Source organism: Clinocottus analis, unplaced genomic scaffold (genome assembly GCF_023055335.1).
Source record: "Clinocottus analis isolate CAN_PGR_092001 unplaced genomic scaffold, fCliAna1.0.p SCAF_6, whole genome shotgun sequence".
NCBI lineage: Eukaryota > Metazoa > Chordata > Actinopteri > Perciformes > Cottidae > Clinocottus > Clinocottus analis.
Window position 1 is genome coordinate 778,016 of NW_027176218.1, and position 27,279 is coordinate 805,294.

Here is a 27,279-nt window from a genome sequence, read left to right on the forward strand (position 1 = left end):
CTGGATATGGTCTATTTTTATATTAGCTGCATTTAACAATCTGAATATTATCTTCATGTTATATTATCTGTATTTTAACATTCTGATTATTATCAAATTTTTATTATTAGCTGTATTTAACATTCTCAATATTATCTTTATTTAATATTAGCAAATGTAAAGAAGTGCAAAGAAATGTAAGGAAGTGTAAAAATGTAAAATAAGTGTAAAATGAATGTAAAGGAGTGTAAGGAAATGTAAGGAAATGTTAAAAAAAAAAAAAGTAAAGTGATGGAAGGAATTGTAAATAAATGTAAAATATGTGTAACGGAAATGTAAAGAAGTGTAAAGAAATGTACAGTGTACATAAATGCAAAGTGTAAAGACGTGTAAAGAATTAAGTGTAAATAAGTGTAAAAAACTATGATGTACACTATGAATAAATGTAAAGAAATGTAAAATGAGTGTAAAGAAATATGAAGAAATGCCAAGAAATGTAAGGGAGTGTAAAGAAGTGTAAAGAAATGTACAGTGTACAGACATGTAAAGAACTATGAATAAATGTAAATACATGTAAAATAAGTGTAAAGAAATATGAAGAAGTGCAAATAAATGTAAGGAAATGTGAAGACATGTAAGGAAGAGCAAATAAATGTAAAATGGATGTTAAGAAGTGTAAAGAAATATGAAGAAATGTAAAGAAGTGTAAAGAAATTTACAGAAATGTAAAGACAAATAAAGAAGTGTAAATAAATGTACATAAATATAAAGAAGTGTAGAGCAAAGTATAGTTACAGTTGCGTAACTTTCCCGCTGAACGCTCTCAAAACGCTCCCACGGAGAATTAGTCTGGTTTTGAAAACCATGACATTGGTGAGTGTAGACTTCTAAATTGAAATATCTTGAATAATATGACAAAATATATGAAGAAAATGCATTTTAAAATATGAAATATGGCTGCAGTTTGTAGTTTTGGGAGTTAACAACACAAGAATGAGATGAAAACACCTGAAGGTCGAGGTGTTGAACGCCCTCATCCCCCCTCCGCCAAATAAAGTCTTCACACCAAACTCCTGATGAGAGAAGACCTTCTTTAATGAGGGCGGCGAATCAGAGATTCATGTGACAAATGCGCTCGTCTCTCCTCACAGGGTTCCTCGTCACACAACAGCAGGCACATGACCGTGTCTGGAGTAACTAAAGCGCACATTGGGCTCAGCAGCCAGAGCAGAAAATGTTTCTGAGCCGGCCGGAGAGGAGATTACGAAATAACTGAGCCGCCCGCTCGCTTTTCTGACTCAGACACTCGGGCTTTTCAACAGGTAGAGAGTTTCACCACCTGGCCGTGTGTGTGTGTGTGTGTGTGTGTGTGTGTGTGTGTGCGGCGAGTCGACTCGGGCCCAGAAACAGCTGCACGCCGCCTGGTTTTTTAATATATCAGGATGCGACTCACCACGGAGGAGAAGATAGAACTGGGGCTGAAGGAGCAGGGCACGGTCAACCCTGCTTTTGGGGTAAGTGCAGCCTCATCTTCACTCTCCTCGTCTGGCTTTGTGACACCAAATACATCAAAGTGTCAAACACCCATTGAGGGTTGAAGTGCCAAACCTCCTATTTGCACTTTGTGTGTTTCTTTTCTTTATGTATTTTATGTTTTTTTGTGTTTTGTATTGCGTATCCTTAACAAACTACTATAAAAAAAGAAGCTATTTTGAATTTTTGAGGTTTTGCGCTCCGGCTATCGATAAGAAATCTCTTCTGCGTCCTAGTTTCTTACAGTCCGGCGCTGAATGTAAGCCACTGAGGAATGTGAAAGGACTCAAAGTGTGAACGCGCTCCACAGAAGACGGGTTACTTCAGTGAAATCGATTGCGCGGTTTTGCAAAGTGAAGTCTTGATGATGAAACGTCGACCGCAAAACAACGTGTACGAAAGCTATTGAAGCGAGGATGTGTGTGTGTGTGTGTGTGTGTGTGTGTGTGGTTAAAAGGTCAGGCCACGTGGGGCGTGCAAGTGTACACAGCTGAGCCCCAGAGGACCTTATGTTTCCCCTTGTGTTGCTCAACAATAATACCGGCGATGGAAAGGAGGGGGTCAACATTTATTATTCTTCCCCGTGTTTTGTACACCACCTGACAGTCAGAGGCCCGAGGCTTCTAGCATACAATGAACTCAAAGATGTTGAACCGGGATTCACACGTTTGATAAAGCGATGGAGCGTGCCATGACGTTGACGTCCAGATTAAGTATCCATAATTCATTGTTAGGCTTTGAGCTTGGGTGAAGTGTTTCACAATGAACCCCTTCAGTGTGTCGTACGTACGATTGATCTGAAACTAAGTCTGCAACGGTTGAAGTTTTGCACGGATCTTTTTAGGTCAAATGCGGCAGAATATTTTTAAAAAGTGACGCTGTCTTCCGTTGCAGCGGTTCAAGAACAGGACGCTGCATCTCACACGACCAATTTTTAAAGATTTCCTGGAGTGTGTGGAGCTTAAAACATCAGTCACATGTGAGAATAATACTGGTGACCGTGATGAAATGGAGGCAGATGAGGATACACTATGATGAGCACATGCAGCCATTGTGTGAACTAAAGGCTTCATTACACACTACAGCTGCTACACAATGTCTTGCCTACCTGGACCTCATGACCCGCCGGTGCAAAGCGACGCATTTTTGGAAAGCAAATGTGTGTTTTTAACATTCTTCAGGCCGTTTGTACAAGTGAGCTTTTGTTTTCTCGGTAGACAATTTCTGGTTTCGGGTATCAGATGATGATGAAGGTTCACCTCCTTGAAAAAGTACAAAGGCTGGCTTCAGGGGCAGCAGCAACCGCCTTCATGGGTAGAGAACCACACAGCAAAGCAAGTATACAAACAAAATCTAACAGTATATATATAGAGCTATGAAACTAATGCCAAATAAGTGGCAGTATTGAACTCAAGGGAACGTGTTTTCTATTGGAAAGTAGTTGGTGTTATATGTGGAAATAGCTGCACATACATGTGTTGCGTGCATGTTTGTATGAAAGTGTGGAAATCAACACAAAGTCACAGAGCGGGAACACGGCTCAGATCTCTTATCTCGTCTCCTGGACAGGTCTCAGGACTTTGAGAAGACAGGATTTCTGATGCGTCAACGCTGCTGCCTGAAGAGGCTCCCATCAGTCGCAGGTTGAACGCTGACCAGTTGAGCGTGAACTTGGTTGCTGTTTGTCGTTCCAGACAAAGCGCTCCTCCTCCTGACTCAAGGGAAAGCCCTTCAGGTGCAGGCTGCAAGGAGCCGGTCACGTGAACTATGATCCAACCGCTGTGTTTCACAGTAAATACGTTACTGCGAGGGCCTTCAGAGGCGCTGAGCGCCACGACCCCTTCACAAAACATCTCATTCCACTGCAGCAGGTCCACCGGCTGGCTGGCCGCGTACTTCATAAATGATGGACTCCTCGTTTTAAATTAAGTAATATATATTATTATTATTGTTATATTAGGACTTATTGATGATACACTGAGGCTGAAACACGTTTATAAAGCACATGCTAACCATTAAAAGTGGAAAGTGACATAGGAAGTAACTAATTGAATGTAGTGTCTTATTGAAGGTGGCCGTGTCTTATTTAATGTAGGCGTGTCTTATTGAAGGTAGGTGTGTCTTAATGAAGGTGGGTGTGTCTTATTAAAGGTGGGTGTGTCTTATTAAAGGTAGGCGTGTCTTATTGAAGGTGGGTGTGTCTTATTGAAGGTAGGCGTGTCTTATTAAAGGTAGGCGTGTCTTATTGAAGGTAGGCGTGTCTTATTGAAGGTAGGCGTGTCTTATTGAAGGTAGATGTGTCTTATTAAAGGTAGGTGTGTCTTATTAAAGGTAGGCGTGTCTTATTGAAGGTAGACGTGTCTTATTGAAGGTAGGCGTGTCTTATTAAAGGTAGGCGTGTCTTATTAAAGGTAGGTGTGTCTTATTGAAGGTAGATGTGTCTTATTGAAGGTAGGCGTGTCTTATTGAAGGTAGGCGTGTCTTATTGAAGGTAGATGTGTCTCTCTGCTCCAATCCCTGTTTTCATTAACAGGCACATGTTCAGGTGATTTTCACCAGACAGAAGTGACAGAAGGTAAAGGAGACTTTTCATTCACAAGTTCATAGCTCCATTATTTATATTTTTTATATCATATTTTATTGACTATTCCCGAATTCTTTACCCGATTTTGAGCCTTTTTTCAGGGTCCACCCCAAGATACCTGTTTTTGGTTCCATGAGAAGTTCTACAGGGTAAAATAAAACCACAGTGTGAGAACCGCTGACTTAACGGTTCATCAAACACATCATTTTAAATCCTCGTGTGGATCCTCATTGAGACTATTTCACTGCTAGAAGTAGAAAGGAAGAGACGGGGCTCTCCAACAGGTGGCGCTGATGCAACATTTATGGACTTACGCATGTGAGTTATACATACGTACATGCAGCAGTTTATGAGCTTTTACTTTTGATGTTTAAAGTAAAAGAGCTTTCAAATCTGAATCTTTTTGTTCCCTGGTTATGTGGCTCCTTCCACTTGCTGTAGTGCGGGTTGATGGCCACTAGGTGGCAGCACACTGCCGTGTAAGCGGAGCGAGGCTGCAGCACCACCTGCTGAGCGCCCTGTGACGCACTAAATCAAAGAGAGGAGGCTGCAGGCCTGCCGTGGAGACCCTGGTGGGAGGCGGATGCACTGCACTGAGCTCCCTCTTGTTTGAAGTCGCTCATCGAATGTGAGATTTAACCCCCGAGACACCGAAGGCCTCGACCGGCTGCGGCACGTGGCTTTCGTTTTCCGGGCCGTGCAACCCCCCCGTTGTGTTGCATAAGTGTTGTACGGATGAACACAACACATTTTCTATTATAGTGACAGGTGGAACAATGGAGGTGGGTTTCTGGACATCTTTGAACCTTGGAAAAGTAATTTTTTTTTTTAAAAAAAGGAGTTTCAGAAGGTTATTTATAGGCTTGACCCTCCCAGACATTGATGGGGGTGAAATTGCTTCTCCGTGGGGAGTATAGTGACGCTCAACTCGGCGCGGCGTACAAATTAGAGACGAAATTGCCTCCGAGCGCCGTGCTCTGAGTTTGACCTCCGTTGCGACCGATGACATAACACAGCAGGGGAAGTAAAGATTGATAGAAGAGGGGGAGAAGTTTCCTGAACTTCAAACAACACGACACGTGAAGACAAACAAACCATGAGCTCACCGGTAAAGGGATTCAGGGTTAGGCTTAAAGTTTACTGACAAACAATAGCACTCGGGGCGCGTTTTAAATGGCTTTTTTATTCAAGTCGTTTCTAATCTATTTGCTGGTGACATGGGACAAAAACACATCACCAATCAGTGGCTTTATGTCATTTCATCTGGGATTAAAATGAGTTTATTTAACGAGTTTGGGGAGAGGGTGAAGTGAATAAAAGAAAGAATTTACACCTTTCCCATAGTGCTGTTTTTAAAAAAAAACAGTTGGTGGATGACACTTTGTCTTCTTATGCGCCGTGTTTAAAGACACGTTACATGGTGTTTGTCGGCTTTTATCTGACGCAGGACAACTTTGTGGAACAGAGGCTTCTTATTCGAGATCGTCCAACGCGGAGCATTTAATAATGTTTGTAAAGTAGCTGATATTAGTGTCGTCTGCCGATGAAAAACCTCATTCTGAGGAGAGTTTTTATCGTGGTTTTGAGAGTAAATAACCAGGTTTTAGCCCTTTATAAATGAAAGCCACAACAGATTTGAAGAAGTCTATCCAACAGTTTTGTCCTCCCGTAAATCCTGTTTGAGGAAATGTCTTTTTCCAGAAGATGACGTGCTTGTAGCACCTTGTGCGTGGCCGACGTCGTCTCGTATGTCCGACCCGTTTCACCTTAAAAACACCGCCTCTGACCACGTCGTCAAAAGAGTTCGCAGGAGCCCTTTTGGAAACCGATCCGTCCCATGTGGACGGCGTTAAGTGGGACATGACGCCTCTGCATCTGAACACGGCTCGCGGGTCACATGGGACGTTTCCAAAAATATAAATATACAAGAGAAAACAGATCGTACTGGCTGAAGTGTTTTTTTGTTTTTGTTCTACAACATGTCGGCCAAAACGTGTTATTCCACGAGAACCAACGCAGCGAGACTTCCACTTAAGAGAGTGTTTTTTTTTAACAAAACCCACAGGAAGCTGATCGGTCCCACGTGGCCCGTTTTACCAGAGAGTTGACGACAGCTTCAACACATGAAGCACAGACTTCTATACAACCAGAGGAGTCGCCTCCTGGTGGTCAGGAGAGAGAATGCAGCTTCAACACATGAAGCACAGACTTCTATACAACCAGAGGAGTCGCCCCCTAGTGGTCAGGAGAGAGAATGCAGCTTCAACACATGAAGCACAGACTTCTATACAACCAGAGGAGTCGACCCCTGGTAGTCAGAAGAGAGAATGCAGCTTTAACACATGAAGCATGGACTTCTATACAACCAGAGGAGTCGCCTCTGGTGGTCAGGAGAGAGAATGCAGCTTTAACACATGAAGCATCGACTTCTATACAACCAGAGGAGTCGCCCCCTGGTGGTCAGGAGAGAGAATGCAGCTTTAACACATGAAGCATAGACTTCTATACAACCATAGGGGTCGCCCTCTGGTGGTCAGGAGAGAGAATGCAGCTTCAACACATGAAGCATGGACTTCTATACAACCAGAGGAGTCGCCTCTGGTGGTCAGGAGAGAGAATGCAGCTTTAACACATGAAGCATCGACTTCTATACAACCAGAGGAGTCGCCCCCTGGTGGTCAGGAGAGAGAATGCAGCTTTAACACATGAAGCATAGACTTCTATACAACCATAGGGGTCGCCCTCTGGTGGTCAGGAGAGAGAATGCAGCTTCAACACATGACGCATAGACTTCTATACAACCAGAGGGAGTCGAACCCTGGTGGTCAGGAGAGAGAATGCAGCTTCAACACATGAAGCATAGACTTCTATACAACCTGACTTGCTGTCAGGTTTGAATGAAGTGCTTAGCGAGCGATACACAAAGTGTTTAACTGTCATCATGGAGCGTTTCACAGCGAACTGCAGTTTAGCTGCACGGCTCTGTACAGCTGCACAGATTAAAAAGTTATTGCTAATCTGCGTCCGTGACAAAAAATGCGCCTGATGCGTGTGCAGTCTGGACCAGGTGCCATATTCTGGTCTGTCTTGATTAAATCCAACATTACGGCGGCGGTCGTTGCGGACGCACCTGGCACCTGTTCCTGCTCAAGGCCTCGCTCAGTGTCGGCTGGATCCGTGCGCACGAGTCACACATGGACTTCGTTACGTTGAGACGTGGAGTTTAGAGACAGCATTTGATGCCCCTGATCCTTCAAATTAAAGGTTGAGTTAAGGGACCGGTGGGAAAGCTGTAACATCTGGCTTTTACACAAGATTACACTTCCAAGAAGTCGTTGGACAAGTTTATATGAATTTAATTGTGTCGGGGCTTTTATTTTGACAGCTTCATGGACAGTACTGCAACACTGAAATTTGCTGACCACCTCACCTCCACTGTGTCTTTCAGATAGTGTTGCATACATGAGGACCAGATGGCCACGCTTGATATATATATATATATATATATATATATATATATATATATATATATATATATATATATATATATATATAGGATCTTCACTGTTTGTATGAGTGCATTGAGGTGAATCCAGCAAACGACATCAACAGTGGAGGAATTAAGCGTCGCCTAAGTTGTTATTTAGTTGACACAAGATGGAAAATACCTCTTGTTACACACATTCGTCACTCAAATGGGAGCAGAAGCTGCGGCGCTGGTGGTGTCATGAATGAGGTCACAGAGGTCAAGATGCCAGTAAAGTTTCCCTCCCTGTTAAACCTGAATGCAACTCAGTGGCGACACACACTCACCCCCTTCCAGAGAAGCGTGACTTTTCATGCTACGTTAGCTCAATATTCTTTCCGCGATGGCTAACTCTTAGCGCTCCGTCGTGGTGGCGTGTTGAAGGCCTTGGGGAGCCGTCCGCCTGCAGGATTCCACGTTAAAGTGAAGGTGTGAACCTTCACTTCAACGTGATTCACCCGTCCACGATGCTATTTTACGATGTACAAATTAGCCTCGTGGCTAACATACCTTTTCCCTTACTCTTAGCTTTTCTACTCTCACAAGCGAGTAGCGAGGACCCCTTTAAGATAAATATGGGACTTCTGGCAAGGCTGCGGCAGGTTTAAAGGTGATCATTTCTTGTAAATGCGTTGTTATTTAAAAAATATATATTGTTTTATTTTATAAAATGTGTTTGTTAATAATTGCCTGTGTCGGCCGCAGTGTTTTTAGAGGCCTCTGCTGTCACTGCGGGGCGCGTGGGAGGGAATATATATTTATATATTTTATCTGCTTTATGTGTGTTGACATTAGAAGTGACCGCTCGGTCAATGTTTCCTTTTTCCTGCCTTCATGAATGCTTGTTCTGTATATTAATGGTTAAAAAAAAAAGACAAACGGTACTGGTCTTTGTAAGCCCTCAATCAAAACAATCGTTGAAGTCTTTTGCAAAAGTCACTATGTCTTTGTGAAGCAAAAACATTCTGTTGAAGTCCATATTTTCCGTTAGTTTGCTGAATGTTTTTGTATTTTTTTTCTATTTAGCTCAGAAATAAAGTCAACCCCTCTCAGTTAAAAGGACCTCGACGGTGAGATATCTTGCAATGGGACATTCCCTCCAACTTTCAAGAAACGCAATAAAGCTCTTTTTGAATGACAGGAAATCAGCAATTCAGCTTTCAGCACCTTAACATCCACATGTTGAGAGGATTTTGGGGTAAATGTATATGTCGTTCAGCCCACCTGCCTCTCACTACCATTACCATACCAATCCACAGGTCATCACTCACATTATGTCCATTAGATGCTGAGCTGAACTAAACCCACAGCTACTAGTGAAGATGGAAGGATTTCCCTTGAACTTCAGTTTCAAAGGCACAGAAAAAAAACAAAAACATGATGGAAGCGCTTTGCTCGGAGAGACTCTGGCTCAGCGGTGGGTGATCGGTTCAAAAGGTTCTGCTCGCGTTGCCAGAGAAAATCCAGTTTGAAGTCGCTGAGACGGATGAGCGTTGCTAAATCTTTTTTTTTTTCATGCCGTCGCTTTGCTTTTTTTCTCCGAGGACAAAGACGCCGACGAACCTCCACAGCTGACCGTGGACGTCGGAGAGCCGCTCGAGGAGGCCCTGGAGGAGGCCCGCGACAAGAGCGCAGATCTGGTTTACTCCCTCAACGACCGGCCGCCGTGGTACCTCTGCATCCTGCTGGGCTTCCAGGTAAATCGATGCCGTGGCCGGTCCGGCCCGGCGTGACAGCCTTCGATCGAGGAGGCCTCTGTAAACTGAACATAAACACTTAAAACATCAACTTTTAACGTTGCATGACGTCGTTTAATCCAATGCTAACATAAATAGCATCGATTGGTGACGCTCTTTTACGCAATGCGGTGAAAATGGATACCTTGATTGATGAGTTTGGCTAAATATCTTTTTTTCTAGTGTTGATTAAAGACAAATATGAGGGTTGTGAGTTTTAATCCATTAGCCAAGTAATCACTCTTCTTCAACGGGCTTTTTCGTGCCGAATGACTCGTTTCCCAGAATCTTACAAGCCGATAAAAACGAGATTTGTAGTGTTTTTTCTCCGCCGAGAAAAATGTGTTTTGGCGGCGCACTCCCGATATATTGGTAGTATTTAAAACACTTTTACGAAATAAATTATTCCGCTGCCTTACAGCAAGTGTTTCCATGTGTTAAAACGACCATGTATTATATTTTACTGCGTTCTTAATCGCTTTAAATACAACGTCAGACATTTCGTGGAAACTGTAAATCCTATTTCTTCGGTCGGTCTTTGGAACGCACAACAATTAGGCACTTATTCGTTATTTGTGTTGACATTAAGTCAGTAATCCGCATGGATTTGATTTTGACGTCCTCTCATCCAGCACTAAACTGCACTTACAAATCTGATGTCGGAGGAGACAACCCACTTACTTACTTACTTACTTAGGAGTTTACCCTCAGGAGGAAATTAGAGATCGAAAGACAATTTCTAATGCAAAGAGCATTGTTGAGAGAAAAAGGACGTGATGAGAAAAAACTCCACGAGTCAATCAGAAGACCAGAAGGTCATGAGTTTGAGCCGTGACATTGAAATCATGCAGTAAATGTGTTGCAGGTTTCCTTTCAATGCAGATGGAGACGCTTACTGAGAGAAATTTGGAGCGTCAAACACTGAATCTGGTGAATTTGTCTTTTCTGCACCAGGTCACAACTCCAAATATTGAAATATACACTTTCGTTCAAAAGTTTGGGGTCACTTAGGAATGTCGTAATTTTTCAAAGAAAACCACAGTTTTTTTGCAATGATGATAAAATAAATGAATCAGAAATTCACTCTCTACATTGTTAATGTGGTGAAAGACTATTCTGCATGGAAACGTCTGGTTCTTAATAGAATATATCCTGAGCATAGGTATATAGAGTAAGGAAGCCTATTTCCGCAACACACAAAAAAAATGAGGAAAAAATAGATTAAAATAATTAGGACCAAAAAAAAATACTTTTTTTTTCGTTGTCTTTTATTTTTCGTTGACTTAAAAAAAGGCAACGACAAAAAAAACCTGTTTCATTCCAGGAGAGAAATGAGAACTTGATTACTGACAAATGTCAAAATTACAGTTACAACCTAAATATAATTGTAGATAATATTTGTACACACAAAGAACATTGTTGACCTTCCATTGACCATTTTTAAGAACTGAGTAAAATGCAAAGTCCACACGTATATTAAATGAATTATTTACACTAAAGTAACCCATCAACAGGCTTACAGGTGGTTGACAATGCTAAGCTATCTTTTGGTAAACAACAAGAGCACTTGAATATAAAACAGTGTTTGCAATGTTAAATTAAAAGAATATGTGAATTGAAAGAAGATTGGACTATTATGTGACTTGTACTTGTTTTGTTGTATGAACAAACATATTTACACTTAAATGAAGGTATTGTAAAACCAAAGTGATGAAATAACAGATTGCTTGGATATTTTTTATTTATTTTCGCCAACGAAAACAAAAAAAGTAGATTTAAAAAAAAAAATAATTAATTGACACCTTTTTTTATTTTTTTGGGCCTAATTTTTTTTTTGTCCCTAATGTTATTTTATTTTATTTGTTGGTCCTAATTTTTTTATTTTTTTATTGTTTTGGTCCTAATTTTTTTGTGTGTGTGTGTGTGGCGGAAATGGGCTTCCATAATAGACGCCCATTCCCAGCAGCTATCGCTCCAGTGTTCAGGCGGTACGTTGTGTTTGATCATCACCTTAGAAGACTTATGGATGAATAGAAAACCCTTAAAATCCTTAAAAACCAATAAAAACCATTGAAAACTCTTGAGCAGTGATGTCACACAGCTGAAAGCAGCTCTGCTGGAGAGAGAAGCTGTAAAACTGTTCTTCCTTTGAGCTGGTTGAGGATCTGGAGCTTCACATTTGTGGGTTCAATAAACTCCTAAAATGGCCAGAAAGAGAGAACTTTATGTGAAACTCTCCAGTCTGTTCTTGTTCTTTTTAGAAATGAAGGATGTTCCATAAGAGAACTAGCGAAAAAACAGAAATGTGTCTGGGTGACATCAACCTTTTGAACGGTAGTGTATAAAAAACTACTGTGAAGACGCTGGATTAAGTAAAGTCTAGTCAGCGGGGAGTCTGGAACCAGACGCCCGTCTGATGGAAGACGGATGCCTTAATTGCTGAGTTTCTTGTTTTGTCTGAATTATTGTGCGTTTGTGTGACGAAGCGATGCGTCAGCTCACATTTTGGAACACAATGAAGATAAAAAATGATGGCCGCCTCCCCACCAGGAAGAACACTGCGGTGATTAATACATATTTTGCTTGTTGTTCATAATTGCTGTACACATTTGCCCTTTTTTAAAAAAAAAATAAAAAATACATTTGTTTTAGAGCATCCTGTGAGGAACACATGCGCGGCTCCGCGTCGAAAGAAAATGAATAGTCGACCCCGGGAAGGGTTCAAGACTAACCGAAAGATCAAAAAGATGAAGAAAAAAAAAAGAGAGTCTCATTCCTCACAATTTGACGCACTACTTTTACAGCTGCAAACCACCTCTTTTCCCTCAGGGATCATTGCAAGTTTAGAGCTCCTTGCATTAGTCTTTGTCATGGCACTGTTTTTACTTGCACACAAGCTCCTTTTTCATGGGAAGCATGAAAGCTTCCAAAAAAAAAAAAGGACAACGTGCAACCCTGCAAACCAACGCTTGTATCTTAGAGAATTGCTGCTAAAACATTTTTTTTTAAGCAGAAGTTAGAAGATGGGTTTGGACTGTTGGGAAAACACAACAAGGGACTTTTTTTTTTATTTTGACAGCATCTTGGATTTTGGATATTGTGATGGGCACAAATCCAGAAACAACTTTTGGAATGACTGTCATGAACCAATTGATTAATTCATTCAAATAACCCTTATTTGCAGACCGGTTTTGATTCAGAAGCATGATGCCAACTCAACTGAATTTTTTTATTATTGGCTCATACGGATGTTTTTGGATTCAAGCCACTGACTGTCTCAAGATTCAAGATGTTTGTATTGTCATCGGCACAGATAACAGAACTCACCTTGCTAGTTTCCCCTTACACGCGGTATTAAAATAGATTAAGAATACAAAAAAAGATGTGTAAAATAAGGCACACAAGCCGTGTTAGCGAGCACAACCTTTAAATTAGTTCAAGGCCTCGCCAACCAGTCGATGTTTTGTTGTTTTCGTTGTTGGTTTCCTGTTTTGTCGAAAAGGAATTTGTGGCAAGAAAAAATGGCAAAAACATCCAACTGGACCCCAGATTAATGACAGTGGAGTCCAGTCTTGGGATGCGGTTCATTTAACGTCGTTCATTGGGCACTTGGAGGACTTTCTCTTCTAAACAGAAACAACACGTAGCGGACGAGCTGTAAATTCCCAGGTGGTTGAGACGAGCCGTAAATCACGCGTGCGCGTTATTGGGGTCACCTCCGAGTCACGACAAAACGCCCACGACGCCGCAAACAGCAAACGGACACGCACTCGGACACGCACTCGGACATGCGCCGCCCTCGTGAGTTGAATCTGCAGGAAAGTCCAGCAACATCTGCGGGGTCGTCGGGGTTATCAGGGTGTGCTCTCTATTCCATTTAATCTGACCTGATTTAACCCTGATTCATTGAGTTATTTCCCGCATTGGACCGACCTTTAACCCTCAGCTACGACGTCTCTCTCGCCCACACTTTACTGTGGCTCAAAGTGCCCAATGAAAGAAGTTAACGAACCGGACCCAAAACTGTCTGGTTGTCATTAATCTGGGGGTCGCTTCGGACATTTTTTTTGCATTAAACAACAAGACAAATTCTTTTTTTGACGTCACAGGACACCAACAACGAAAACTAAAAAACATCGGCTGGTTGGCGAGGCCTTGAACTAGTGGAGAGATACTAACATGGCTTGTTTTTGTGTGCCTTAATTTATATATATTCTTCTCCCTACCAACTGCTTCTTGGGTGTTGTCTCTACTTCACCAAGCTTCCAACCCCACACACAAATATATAGACACTGTATAGTATAGTTTTTGTTTAAAGCCCGAATTATTATCTGAAATATCTTGGCACTCTTGTTACTCAAACAGGAGTCAGTAGCCTATTTGTCAGGTACTATTCTGAGTCATATCCACCATGTAATCGGTGATTTGCTCCAAATTTACGACAGTTGCCAAAGTTTATGATATTTAAAAAAACAAGGCAAGGATGAATTTATTGAGAGTCAATATGTATAAATTTTGTAAGGAGGAGTCGGCGTCTATTTGGGATTAAGTGATTAGGTGAATTGTGTTTTTTTAAAGCAGCATTCTTTCTGGAGGAATTCTCCTCCCGGTTCCCTGTCATGACATTGACCATCTCCATTGGATTTATGGGAGCTGCAGGTTTGTAAAATACCCCCGTAAATCTGATGAGTCTTATCGACATCTGCCTGGAATTTTCAACAAAACACACACACACAATTCAAGTGATAAGGAAAAAAAAATATTGCATTTCTAAGTAGATCAGTAGAATTAATGATCAGGTGATAATTTATCTCTAATACCGATTTATGTTGCTGTGAAAACACCTCTCACCTGTTTCACCAACACTACATGTGAACACATCACCATAACTTTGTGATATATCTTCGCCCCTATGCTAATTTTCAGAGCCTGAACGCATCATAATGTAACTTAACAGAACCATCGTCGGCCGTTAGCGGTAATGCTAGCGCTAACCGGCTTTCCGCCTGTCAGTTTAAACACTTCTCGGTTGTCTACGACGCAACGTTATCCGAGATCGGCGACTAGCATAGCATGAATGCCGACGTCCTCGTTGCATATTTTACAATATAACTGGTGGTGAAGAAGGGAGTAGCTGTTATCCGATGACGAATGAAGGGAGCTTGACTGAGGGAGGTGGAGGAGGTGGAGGAGGGCCACATCTGGTTTCGAGCTAAAGGTACCTGCTAACAAACAATGACGTGGTGACAGGTGGGGCGCTGGATGGTTCAGGTGTGAAACCACTTGTTTTGATTAATGAGAACGCCTTCATGGTGGTTTATCTGCAGTTCGCTGCGTTGGCCCAACATAAACTCTGCAGCCGCTCATTTGTAATACTCTAAACTTCATGAAACGTCGTTAGCTCAACCTGATGAATAGCAGCTCTTATAGAGGGCAATAAGGATATCATATTTCCATCATTTCTTGATGTTTGGTTTTGAAACATGTTTTTGCAGAAGCTCATTTGTAACATTCTAAAGTTCATAAAATAGCGTTAGCTCAACCTGACAAATAGCGTTAGCTCAACCTGATAAATAGCGTTAGCTCAACCTGACAAATAGCTTTAGCTCAACCTGATAAATAGCGTTAGCTCAACCTGACAAATAGCGTTAGCTCAACCTGATGAATAGCGTTAGCTCAACCTGATGAATAGCGTTAGCTCAACCTGACAAATAGCGGCTTTACAGGGCGATACAGATCTTGTTTTCTACAATTTCTTGCAACGCTTGGTTTTGGAACACTTTTTGCTTCTTTTCTTGGTTTTAAGAAACACATATCTTCTTATTCACATGTCAAAATATTGAGCAGAAGAATTAAATAAAAGAAGAAACCCGGATCAACCCGGGATTAAATGTTTTATCTATGTTTTAGCCCCGCAATTGATCCATTTCCTGCCTCCACAGCATTACATCCTGGCGTTCGGGGGCATCATCGCAGTCCCGCTGATCCTGGCCGAGCCCCTCTGCATACAGGACAACAACGTCGCCAAGAGCCAGCTCATCTCCACCATATTCTTTGTGTCGGGACTATGTACGCTGCTGCAGACGGCCGTGGGTACCAGGTAAGAGCCCACCTGATCGTCTCACCTGGCCCTCTACGGAGAAGTTTTTTACACATCCACATGCGAGATCCACCTCAGGGGGCTTCTCATGTAGTCTCACTCCCTGTGGTTTTAAGATTCACAGCAGGTACAAATTAAGGGAATGCCCTGCTTTAGGAGACGATGGGAACTCCAGTTTATTATCTTTGAACACACCTTAGCCCCGAAGACTTTACCCGTCTGACGAAGAGGACGAGGAAGTATTTAAATCTTAATGTATTGAGGATTGCGTGACGGTATTTAACGATGTCCTCTAACACTTGCAGTACATGCACGGCCTCCTCGCAGCCGTCCTGTGACGGTTTATCAAACCTCCGCGTGCACGAGCGAGAGCGGAGACTCTTAACCGGACGCACCCGTCGGGGGGTTTCGACGTAACGTTAACACTGGAAATGAGATTCATCCTTCAGGATGAGCTCGGGAAAAGAAATCGTTTTCCCTTAAAGCCTCTTGATCTCCAGAGTTTACACGGCTTATTTCGTGGCTTTCCTTTCACAACAGAGATGTGAAATCCCGGGAGCCATTTGGCACTTTGAGAGGAAAATCCTTCTGAGAGCGATGCATCAATCTCGATGCCTCACAGTGCGGCTGTCGCCTACACACACACACACTGCAGAGTACAGTGCAGGGCGCTACACACACTTTCCTGCCCCCACTGCTGTGATCGTTAGCCTGCGTGAATTGCAAATGCGTTTGTTCGAGTTTTCCACCTACGCAGTTTGGCAACAGCTCAAAGGGCCGAAAGTGGAATCCCAGCAAACACTTTGACATTGTAAGTAAGTACATCTTTATCTTGAAAAGAAAAGCTGTGCTGCTCGGGCCTCTTAGGAACCAGGGAATAAAAGGATGAATACACAAAGACAAGCAGACAAAAAGGTTGGTAGGAATATCAACGCTGCAACACCAGAAAGATAAAGAATATAATCCATACGTGCACAGTCCAGATTATTGAATGCATTATTCTTCATAATGTACATTAGGGTTAGTCAATATTGACGATATTTCTATTAGAAAAATAATGACAGAAAATAGTATTGTTAACAAAAAAAAGCTGAGGAGATATTAATGCAATCTAGCGGGAGATATTTTACCTCTGACCTTTAACCCTTAACCCACCTTTACTCACATGCAGGTTACCGATCCTTCAGGGGGGGACGTTCAGTTTCATCACCCCGACTCTGGCCATTCTCGCTCTCCCCAAGTGGCAGTGTCCCGACCCGGAGGCGACCGCGACGCCGTCCATGCAGCTGCAGAACAGCAGCAGCTCGCCGCCGGCCGGGAACTCGGACGAGGTCTGGATGTCACGCATGCGTGAGGTGCGTCAGATAGTTCCTCCACCCAGGAGATGGTCAACAAACTGTGTTGAAAAGGCCACATTTCTCAGAAAATAATTTGGTGCAGCCCATCATTTTAAATACATATTTTTTTCATTTTTTAAAATATATTTCAACAGTGTTTTACAGTGTATAGATGAATAGCAAGATCTTGTCGTCATCTTTTGTTCTTATTATTTTGTATCGCGGCTATTTTTTCCCTAAATGTCCACCCAAAAAAAACATGTCTTTGACTCGAAAACTAAATATAAAATGTTTATATTTTGCATTTATCTTAAAATCACAATAAAGAATGGCCTAAGCCATTTTTTCAGGTTTTTCAAAAAACACAACAGGCATACTATAATACTGGTCAAATTATGTTATGATGACAAATATTATGTTCAAGTGACATTTTCATTGACAAAAATGCTCGCAAAATTGCTAACTAAATTGCTAGCTTAAATGCTAGCTTAAAAATGTCCTCTTGAAAAGCTTGCAAAATTATTATTAGCCATTATTTTAGGAAGGTGACGATATCAGAAATTGTTGATGTCTTTTTTTTCTTCCATTCACAGTCGTAAAAAGCATTTAATCTGAGCTTAAATGAACCTCCAGGAACACCTTTGGCATGCTATATGCTGCACAGGTTAGCCCCACATGGAGCATAACATTAGCTCACCCGTGTCCTTTCCCCTGTGCTCAGATCCAGGGCGCCATCCTGGTGTCCTCTCTGCTGCAGATCTTCTTGGGCTTTTCCGGGCTGGTGGGTCTGGTGCTGAAGTACATCGGCCCGCTGGCCATCGCTCCCACCATCAACCTCATCGGCCTGTCGCTGTTCATCGAAGCCGGGAAGAAGTCCGGAGGCCACTGGGGAATAGCCGCTCTGTGAGTGGACGCTGCGTTGCGCTAAAGGATATCAGCACCACGTAGAGTGTCTTATTAACTTATTAAACCCTCTCGAACTGGATGAACCCCTTTCCGCGTATGGGAGTAATAATAAAATGTGCAATACGCGACTGATACGATAACGTTAATGTGGATAAACGGTGACGTATCTTTGGCGTTTGCGAGTACAGCGCAGTAAGATGAGACACGGAGATGAGAATCAAACGACATTTACCAGAAGCGGACGTCTAATCTAATTTGTGTGTTTAAACGTCTGCATTCATTCAGTGACTTATTGTCTGTTTTCCGCCAAGTTTTTTCTTTTTTTTTTTTTTATCAAAGCAGTCACGGCCACAGTTTTAAAATCTGCTCAATCTCCACAGCGGCTTCCACGCTAACGCGCCTTCTGATTTACCGTCGCTCCCGACCCGTCCAACCCCATAAAATCTGTCTTCCTTCACCGACCGCCTTGCCAGATAATGCAGACTAAAGTCATTACTCGGAGCGATCCTTGTGGCTTTTAAAAGGTTCTGCACATCCACCTCCCGGTGCTGTACATGGACGGTTCAAGTCATCTATCCTCCTTAGCCGCCCGGTGCCCTGTTGTCCCCCCCACACACACACTATAACCAGCAGTTTACAGGCGCAGAGACGCAGAGATCCTCTACACACAGAGAAAAACATATGCAACAAACACAATCTGTTCGGCCCATTTTAACCCAACCCTTGGGCCGGAGTGGAAGCTGTGAATCCGAACCTCGCGTGAGGGCCAACAACTGAAGCGAGACCCAGACTCCATGACCGTAATCAGTCTATTAAGTGCCAAAAAAATAATTCCCCCCAGGAATTCCCCTAGGATCATTGGGACCATTGGGACCATTGGGATCATTGGGACCATTGGGGCCATTGGGGCCATTAGGACCATTGGGATCATTGGGACCATTGGGATCATTGGGGCCATTGAGTCCTCATCTGAATGTTCTCTGTACTAAACCCTCTCTAACTTTGTTCTGCTTCACTTGAAAGTCAACATTTGCAGAGAGAACGTTCACATATTGAATGTTCACATATTCAGGCTAATAATAAAAAGTATGCACGTCACAAATAAATACAATGAGATTTCAAGACTCCCCCCGCCCTCCTCACACACACACACACACACACACACACACACACACACACACACAAACACCTATCCGTTGAATGCTAAACATTTAGTTCACCAAGAGTTTCCAAATCTTCAAAGAAAACTCAGCTGCACATCAAATCAAGCGCTTCCTAAATTAACAGACAGCCCCCCCCGGGGCACATTCACATGTTTCTGGCTTAAACTTCAATGGACCCTACCTGTTCGAAAACGTTCATGAACATTGCACCCGCAGGCCGGAGTAGAAGTGTACATCGCGCTGTATGTTTCTCGCTGTTGCATGTTTCTCAAAAATGCACAGGTTGTGTTAATCGGCTGCAACGTATCACTCTGTCGAAAGCTCTGTTTATATAAATAAGTGAATGATGAATTATCAGGAGATTGCTCAAAAAATATACCTCAAATATGCCGCTCTGGTACTATGTGTTAATAATACTGCGGCATGAAGACAGCAATAAGATAAGTACCGGGGGGTTTTGTGTTGAAAACCCTGCGGGGTTACCTCACAAGACGAGGAGGTCCACATTCTCATATATCAGCAACTCCTCTCCCCCGATATCACATCGGCGTCGCCTCCATCGGGTGAGTCCTGCCGTCTTCCAAGATCCGTTACGGCTTCTCAGAACTTTGTGTTATTCAAATATTTTTTGAAGCTCGATCCGGTTCGGTGAACCACCTGCAGCATTCACATCGAATTAGAACCCCCTTCTGAAAATGTATCTTCTCAGTAACTGTGTCTGCAGGTTGCTGCAGACGTTCCCGTAGAAACAACACGCCCCCGCGGCGCTGGCGTCGGCCCAGAACGGCATAGCGTGCACGGCGCGCGGTGTTTTCATGCACAGCGTGCGGCGCTTTACGCACGGCGGGAGACGTCGTTCAAAGGCGGGAGGAGGGACGTGTTTTACAGCGTCCGAATGGCTGCTTTCGCCGCACACGGGCGACGACAAGCATCACTTAGGGCTACCCGCAGTGTGGCACGTATGTTTCATGGTATGTTTTCACTCGCGCTGACCTTCCTCTCCCCGGGATGCATGGAAGCGTACCATGTTCAAGCAAAAAACCAAAAACATTGTGAACGTTTAAGCAGCTGTGAAGCAGCGCACGGCCTTTGAAGGGAAGTGGAGGGGAACGGAGGGGGGCGGGGACTCCTGTGAGTGACGGATTTCTTTTTGACCCGTCTTCTCTCTCTCCACAGCACGGTGTGTCTGATTCTGCTGTTCTCTCAGTACCTCAGCAAAGTCAACGTTCCCATGATCGCCTACAAGGATAAGAAGTGGAAGGTCTTCCAGTATCCTCTCTTCAAGCTTTTCTCTGTGAGCCGCCGGCACCATCCTGGTCTCTCAGCGCCCTTGTCTCCCATAAATAATGATTTTAACACCTGTGTTGTGCTTCAAACAATGAGTTGAAATGCCGGTGTACTACGAAGAATCATCCGGGGTGAAGCCAGCAGCTGCCAAAGGCTTGTAGTGACAGCGTGGCTCTTAAAAACGTGTTTCTATGAATCAATTTTTAAAAAAAATCACATTAATCAACATTGTGTCAAAGGAGGCTTTGAACAGGAAGGAAGGCGGAGCTAAACCTGCCAATGAGAAATAACTTTTTTTAAGGGGTACATTTAACAATTGCTTTGTAGTAATAGTTACATTTTGTATCCGCCCAATTATTCAGATTTTTTTTTTCTTCTTTTACATAGAAATACAAGTCAATGTGGCCGAGATAATTACATTTAAATGTATGAAAAGATGAATGGAGCATTGTTTGTGCAGCAGAGGGACGCACGAGGCGACGCAGCTGCAGATCGTTTAGCAACACAAGAATATAAGAAAACACGGCGAAACCGAACGGGAGGCGTCTGAGCCCTTTAAAGTTGTCTCTATTAATCTCTCGCGATGACAAACCAACACATAGAATATGTTCCTTTTTTAAAATCTGAATTCACGAAGGTTAGGCTTTTAGTCAAGTGAATATTGTGTCTTTCACCCTCCTCCCTGCTTCCCATCACGTGGTTACAAACCTGCACAACCGACCGCTGGCTGTCAATCACGACTTTGCAGAAACACTTGCCGAGTGTGCAAAAGGTGTTGTTTACACTGTGACAAGTGATCTATTCATACACTACGGATTCATTACTTTAATAATACAGATGAATCCTTTCCCATCGTTCAACAGAGCTTGATTAGCTGCTGTTCGACAACAGGCGTGTCGGCCGGGCTTTGAAGCTCCCGGGTGCGAAGTATGGCGCCAACCAAACGGGTTAAAAGAAAAAGATTAACGAGACATGAATAATAAAATGCAGAAGCTCCTCTGGAGAACTTTACAGAGCTCTGAGTCAGTTTGACTTGAGGGTTGTAACACTTGACGTAAAACAAATAATTAAAAAAAGAGGGCCCGCTCACAGCTGCTCACAGCGAACAAAGCTTTTTGTCCGTATTTATTTTCCATCATCAAATGAAAGAGCCTCTGCTGTACGAGGTGAGTCTACTCCGAGTAGAACCTGCAGTGTCTTGCCAAACCCTTGTTCATAATAAAGTCATCATGTGATGACTGACGTACTCTGGCAACTTGACTGTTTAATTTGTAGGTTTAAAGAAGAAGCTTTTTATGGCTTTTACTGCAAATTATCTTCCTATGGATCCTGTAGAAATCAGTTGTGAAGATGTCAGAAACCAAAAGCTAATTGGTTCACATACTTTATACATGTTCCTCTGCCCTGGAGCTGCTGTTTGACACCCCTTGAGAATAAAAGCATTGTTTTGCGCCCACGTATTTGAGTATGCGAGAAAATAGCGAAATTAGACTGTAAATAGATGCATTGGCAGAGTTTGTCGGTTGCGGTTTTGGGTTGATTTACCGGCTATGAGGACTTTAAAGTTCCAAAATGTCTTGAATATGTTGGTTGACGTTCCTTTTCAATGTACTGAGATGCTGTGTGTCTGATGACGAACTCCCAGGCTTTGTTCGGGATGTGCGGCGCCTGGTTGGTCTGCTTCCTGCTGACCGTCTTCGACGTCTTCCCCGCCAAGTCCGACGAGTACGGCTACTCGGCCCGGACCGACATCAGCCTGGACGCCGTGACCAACTCCCCCTGGTTCCACGTGCCTTACCCAGGTGCGTGCACACATGTGACGTATTGAATCACGTGCACACAAACGCATAATCCATGAAAGGTTGCCATATCTTGGAAATTGTTTTACTCTTATTCTTTTTTTTCTGAAGCTATGGGACTATTAATGTCAGAGAGACACATTTAAGGTTGGATTGAGTAAAGTTACCCTATGAACAAGTCTCCAGGTGCAATAGAAAGGCAACACTATGGGTACTGGTGAGGGTGTTGCTCCTCAATGGTGGAATGAGCAAAACTAAGAACACCTCTTTTCTGACTATACCTTGACTATATAAAGTAGCACTTGAATGGCATTTAATTATAGCACTTTGTAGTTTTTACCTTTCTGAAGACATCGACCCGTCAACACAAGAGATGCTATCAGGAAGTTAACACGAGATGCAAACAGAAAGTGAACACAAAATATGCTAACAGAAAGCTAACACAAGAGATGCTAACAAAAAGTGAACACAAGAGATGCTAACAGAAAGTGAACACAAGAGATGCTAACAGAAAGCTAACACAAGAGATACTAACAGAAAGCTAACACAAGAGATGCTAACAGAAAGCTAATACAAGAGATGCTAACAGAAAGTGAACACAAGAGATGCTAACTGAAAGTGAACACAAAAGATGCTAACAAAAAGTGAACACAGGAGATGCTAACAGAAAGCTAACACAAGAGATGCTAACAAAAAGTGAACACAAGAGATGCTAACAGAAAGCTAACACAAGAGATGCTAACAAAAAGTGAACACAAGAGATGCTAACAGAAAGCTAACACAAGAGATACTAACAGAAAGTGAACACAAGAGATGCTAACAGAAAGCTAACACAAGATGAAGGTTAAACAGTGGTTGATCGGTTGAATAGTTGTTGGAGGTAAATTCCATGAATCCTTGTTGTCTGAAGAGTTCATAAAGTTTTTTCCACATCTGAACTGACAGAATAAAAAAGGGGCTGTCTGTTCTAAGTAGCATACTTTAATTTCTACTTACTATGTACAAGATCCATCACATGATCAATGTGAATAAACCAGTGTTGGCCAAACCCCTGCAGAGGTTCTACCAACACGAAAACAATCCGCCACTTATCACGGTCGTAAATTTCTGTTGTCCCGACAGCCATTTTTAATGGCAGTTGCTGTAGTTTTATTGAACTCGCCTGCCAGCTTCTGCCTAAGTTTGACAAATTTCCCAAAATAACGCAAACGGAGAACGCACTGCAGCCTCGCTGAGGGTTGCGCAACGGCCCTTTAATGAGCCGCCAAAAATGTCGCAGAGGTTCTCGGAGCAATTGGGATCATCTGTGTTTTCCTTTCATTGCTTTAATTGTGTCTTCGATAATTCAATGTTTAGATGACATGATGATGATGGATATATATATATATATATATATATATATATATATATATATATATATATATATATATATATATATATATATTAGGGCTAAAAAATCTCACCTGCCAGAGAGCCGGCTTTGAATTGAAACCGGCAACGACTTGTGCTGGCGTTTGCATGCGTCTCTTCGTTTCATGGAACAAATAAAGTTATCTGAGAATTCTACAACCTTGTAAACTGATTTTCAGAACAGTTCGGTGCAAGTCTCCTTCATTATAAATGTGAAAGAGTGTGCTGGTTTTATTAACCTTTTTTTTTTTTTTTTTTTTAAATCTTTGCACACATCACCTGCCAGGACAATGTTAGCCATCGGATGTGCAGCAAGCAAGCACATTTACAAATATTACAATAAAATAAACCCCTGTGCACCTGCTGTGTTCACTCTAACATGAACCCAAACCCCTCCTAGCTACGCCTGACATTAATGTGTGTCTTTATGTGCGAGTGCGTGTTCCTGCAGGCCTTTTTTTGTGGGTCCTGTATTTGATCTGTCAATCGTGAAAAAAAAAAAGTGATAAAAGCGCCCGCACTGTCAGCTGAAAGATATTGACAGCGCCTGAGCTTTAAAGGCAACGTTCAATGTCATCTCTCCCTTGACGAGCCTGCGTGTCGACGCCTGCCTTAAAGGACGTACAGGAAAATAAACTTTAGGCTGAGTCAGAAGAACTTCATATTCCTCTGGGAATATTTTTCCTGCAATGACATGCTTTAGTGAAGAAAAAAAAGAAGGAAGCATGTCTAAAGAAAAAAAAGAGATGAAAGAAAAAGCAGCATGTCAGTGTTACGCAATACACATCCTTCAACACAAGCATATTAATAACTGTTATTTAACTTATACATTTATAATCAGTAGCCGAAAACAGATATCACAATATTACAGTAAGATGTATAATAATGTGTCTCGTCTTTCTCTCGCCACTTGTCCTTGAACCTCTATGGAAAGTGTCATGAGGTCAAGAGGAAACGTGAGAGCACGTATTGTTCTGTAGTTTCTGTTCTTGGCGAGCAGCCAGTGCTGCCGCGGGCCGCTCTGCCTCACAAAGTGCTCACAGGTGGTGCACTCCCAGCTGCACGCTGCGCATCCACATTGAACATTAATTGCGCATTAAAACTACACCCACTAAAACACTCAAAATGTCATAACTTATCTTATGTTTCAGCCTGAACTCTCCTTACCACTACTGAGTTCTGCTAGCAGCTAGCTAGTCACGCTGACCAATCACAGCGCATGTTAATGCTGACGTACTTCCAGGCACTGGCACGTAACCACGTATTATTTTACTCCCCAAGTATGCAGACAGAACACAGGAATATATGGAAGCCCATTTCTGACACACAAAAAAAAATTAGGACCCAAAAAAAAAAAAGAAGAAAATTAGGACCCCCCTTCCCCAAAAAAAAAAAATTAGGACCCCAAAAAAAATAAAAAAAATAGGACATTTTTTTTTTCGTTGTCTTTTTTTTATTGACTTAGAAAAAAGCAAAGAAAAAAAAAGTATTTATTTTTATTATTCTTTGGGAGGGTGGTCCTAATTTTTTTTTGGTGTCCTAATTTTTATTTATTTTTTGGTCCTAATTACATTTTTTTCGGGGGTCCTAATATATATTTTATTTTTGTGTCCTAATTTTTTTTTTGTGTGTGTGTGGCGGAAATGGGCTTCCATAGAAAATGATCAGGACAAAAGACAAAATCCACCGCACAGAACCACCACCGCAATTTACAGGACATTTATGCCAAAGTGCCAGAGGATATAGAAAAGAGAAGACTTCTGTGTTCATCACTACTATTGGAGTGGGAGTTAAGGGTTATATTTGAGCAATTCAAGAATGAAATTACAGTTCACACCCTGACAGAAGATGTTCGGCTGAAAGAACCTGTTTTGCCGAGAGGCCGACGGCACAGAGCATGTGGAGCATTTAAAGACTTCGAACTGTTGTTACTGCACTTTTCTTGAGCAAGTTTAAAGTGTAAATACATCACTTAGCTCATATGTTGCCACAGGTCTCCACTTTAACAGAGAGACCGAAAACTAATCCGTAAAGACAGCAGCGTCTCTGAATCGAGTCCAGTTGGAGAACCCCCGCCCAGTCTGAAGTGGAAACACTGTGCCTTAAGGTATCGCTGATGCAGACTCAATAAATCATAAAATGATGTTGTGTCTTTAATCAAACACTCATAACGTGTTTAAATTGGACATGGCATCCAGCCAGAAAAGGTCAATCAGTCATTGATGCGTTAACGCCACCGTTGGGGGTCCATGACCCAAAATCCCACCTTTACCTCTTGAAATACTCTATACTCCAAAAAAAGGTTATTTGTTTTGGCTGGGACTGCGGGGATGACTTCAGTTCCGATATGTTCTAGGGATACACTCTTAGCATGATATTTGGACCCCGTCCAACCGTCTCTGTCAGAGTTGGAGGAAGGCGGATGTGGCGTCGTGGAGGCGGCCTTTGTTCTGACAGATGCTTTCTCCCGCCGCTCGGCTATAAATCCCTCAACGGTTTTGGAGTCAGGGTTTGTCTAATGCTGTACGAGCCCTCTTAACCTCTCGGGTCATCTGGTAGCAGTCTGCTAGCTGTCAAACCTAAACATGGATTTCAGTTAGTGCTGGAGCCTTCAACAATCTGTAAACTGTTCAAGGGTCATGGCAGTAATCCAGTTTTTAGGTGTAAAGCTGTGTCTGAATACATGTGAAATCTTTGTGTGTCTGCTCACACACACACACAGGTCAATGGGGGGTGCCCACGGTGAGCGTCTCTTCGGTGTTGGGCATGACGGCGGGCGTCTTGGCGTCCACCATGGAGTCCATCGGCGACTACTACGCTTGCGCTCGCCTGTCCGGCGCCCCACCGCCGCCGACTCACGCCATCAACCGAGGCATCGCCGTGGAGGGCATCGGCTGCATCCTGGCGGCGCTGTGGGGAACGGGGAACGGCACCACCTCCTACAGCCAGAACATCGCCGCACTCGGCATCACCAAGGTACCTCGTCACGCTCTTTGCGTTGTTAAACATCTCAGCCAACAGTTGGGATCTTCATTGAGATAGATGGATGTTTCCCGAAATCCCAAAGAACTCAATAGCCACCGTGTTTTAGTTTTTTTGCTGGACCTGTAAAGTCTTGTTCTGACAACTCAAAGCCCTTTAATTAACACTACACTACTTCATTCTCCCATTTACACACTGATGGGAGGGGCCACCTGTCCATCAGGGCGAACGAACATCTCACACATACCCCAATTTTGGGATTACGTGTCTTACCCAAGGACATATCAACGTTAGCTAGTGAAGGACGACCCTGCGCACCACTGACCCACAGTTGACCCATAATGCCAATGGATTACTGAACTTCTTGGGTCTTGTATTAGAAAGAAATCCTCTTCAAAACAGAATCAAGTTCCCCTTCAGAAGGATGTTTTCAGCAGCTTATGTTAACTTATGAAACTTGTTTTTATTTTTAGGCCGTTTCCTGGAAAAAATGTCCTCCCCAAACTAGAAAGTGTGTATCTCTGCAACCACTAAGGCTGTTTGAATAATGTTGGTTTCACAATAAGAGAACACATGTGAGATGTTGTTCAGATGTGTAAATATCAGTCTATATGTTTCTAAATGAAGATGACACACAGGAAGAAATGAAAAGGTTTCAGGTTTGCCTATAAAAAAAAAACATTTTCAGGATGATGCAGCTGTAAAGTCCAACTCTAACCCAAACCATAACACAACATGTGAACATTATCTCTGCAAAGTTTGACTTTGATAAAGTGAAGCAGAACAACGCTAGAGAGGGTTTAGAACAGAGAACATTCAGACGAGGACCCAATGGACCCAATGGGACCATTGGGGTCCATTGGGGCCATTGGGGTCCATTGGGGTCTATTTAAATGCTATTTGAATTTTCTCAAGTACCAAACCATATATTACACTT

At 42.6% G+C, this 27,279-nt stretch overlaps 1 protein-coding gene across 1 annotated transcript in view; it reads left to right on the forward strand.

The window, feature by feature from the left end:
• The first annotated feature begins 1,421 nt into the window (after positions 1–1,421).
• si:dkey-106n21.1 (solute carrier family 23 member 2) overlaps positions 1,422–27,279 on the forward strand; it is a 35,440-nt gene continuing 9,582 nt past the window's right edge. The window contains exons 1-8 of the mRNA XM_068602952.1: positions 1,422–1,493; positions 9,167–9,319; positions 15,301–15,458; positions 16,630–16,813; positions 17,517–17,698; positions 20,041–20,158; positions 21,797–21,953; positions 26,083–26,336. Of these exons, the coding sequence (XP_068459053.1) occupies positions 1,422–1,493; positions 9,167–9,319; positions 15,301–15,458; positions 16,630–16,813; positions 17,517–17,698; positions 20,041–20,158; positions 21,797–21,953; positions 26,083–26,336 (1,278 nt within the window). The remainder of the gene's footprint in view (positions 1,494–9,166; positions 9,320–15,300; positions 15,459–16,629; positions 16,814–17,516; positions 17,699–20,040; positions 20,159–21,796; positions 21,954–26,082; positions 26,337–27,279) is intronic.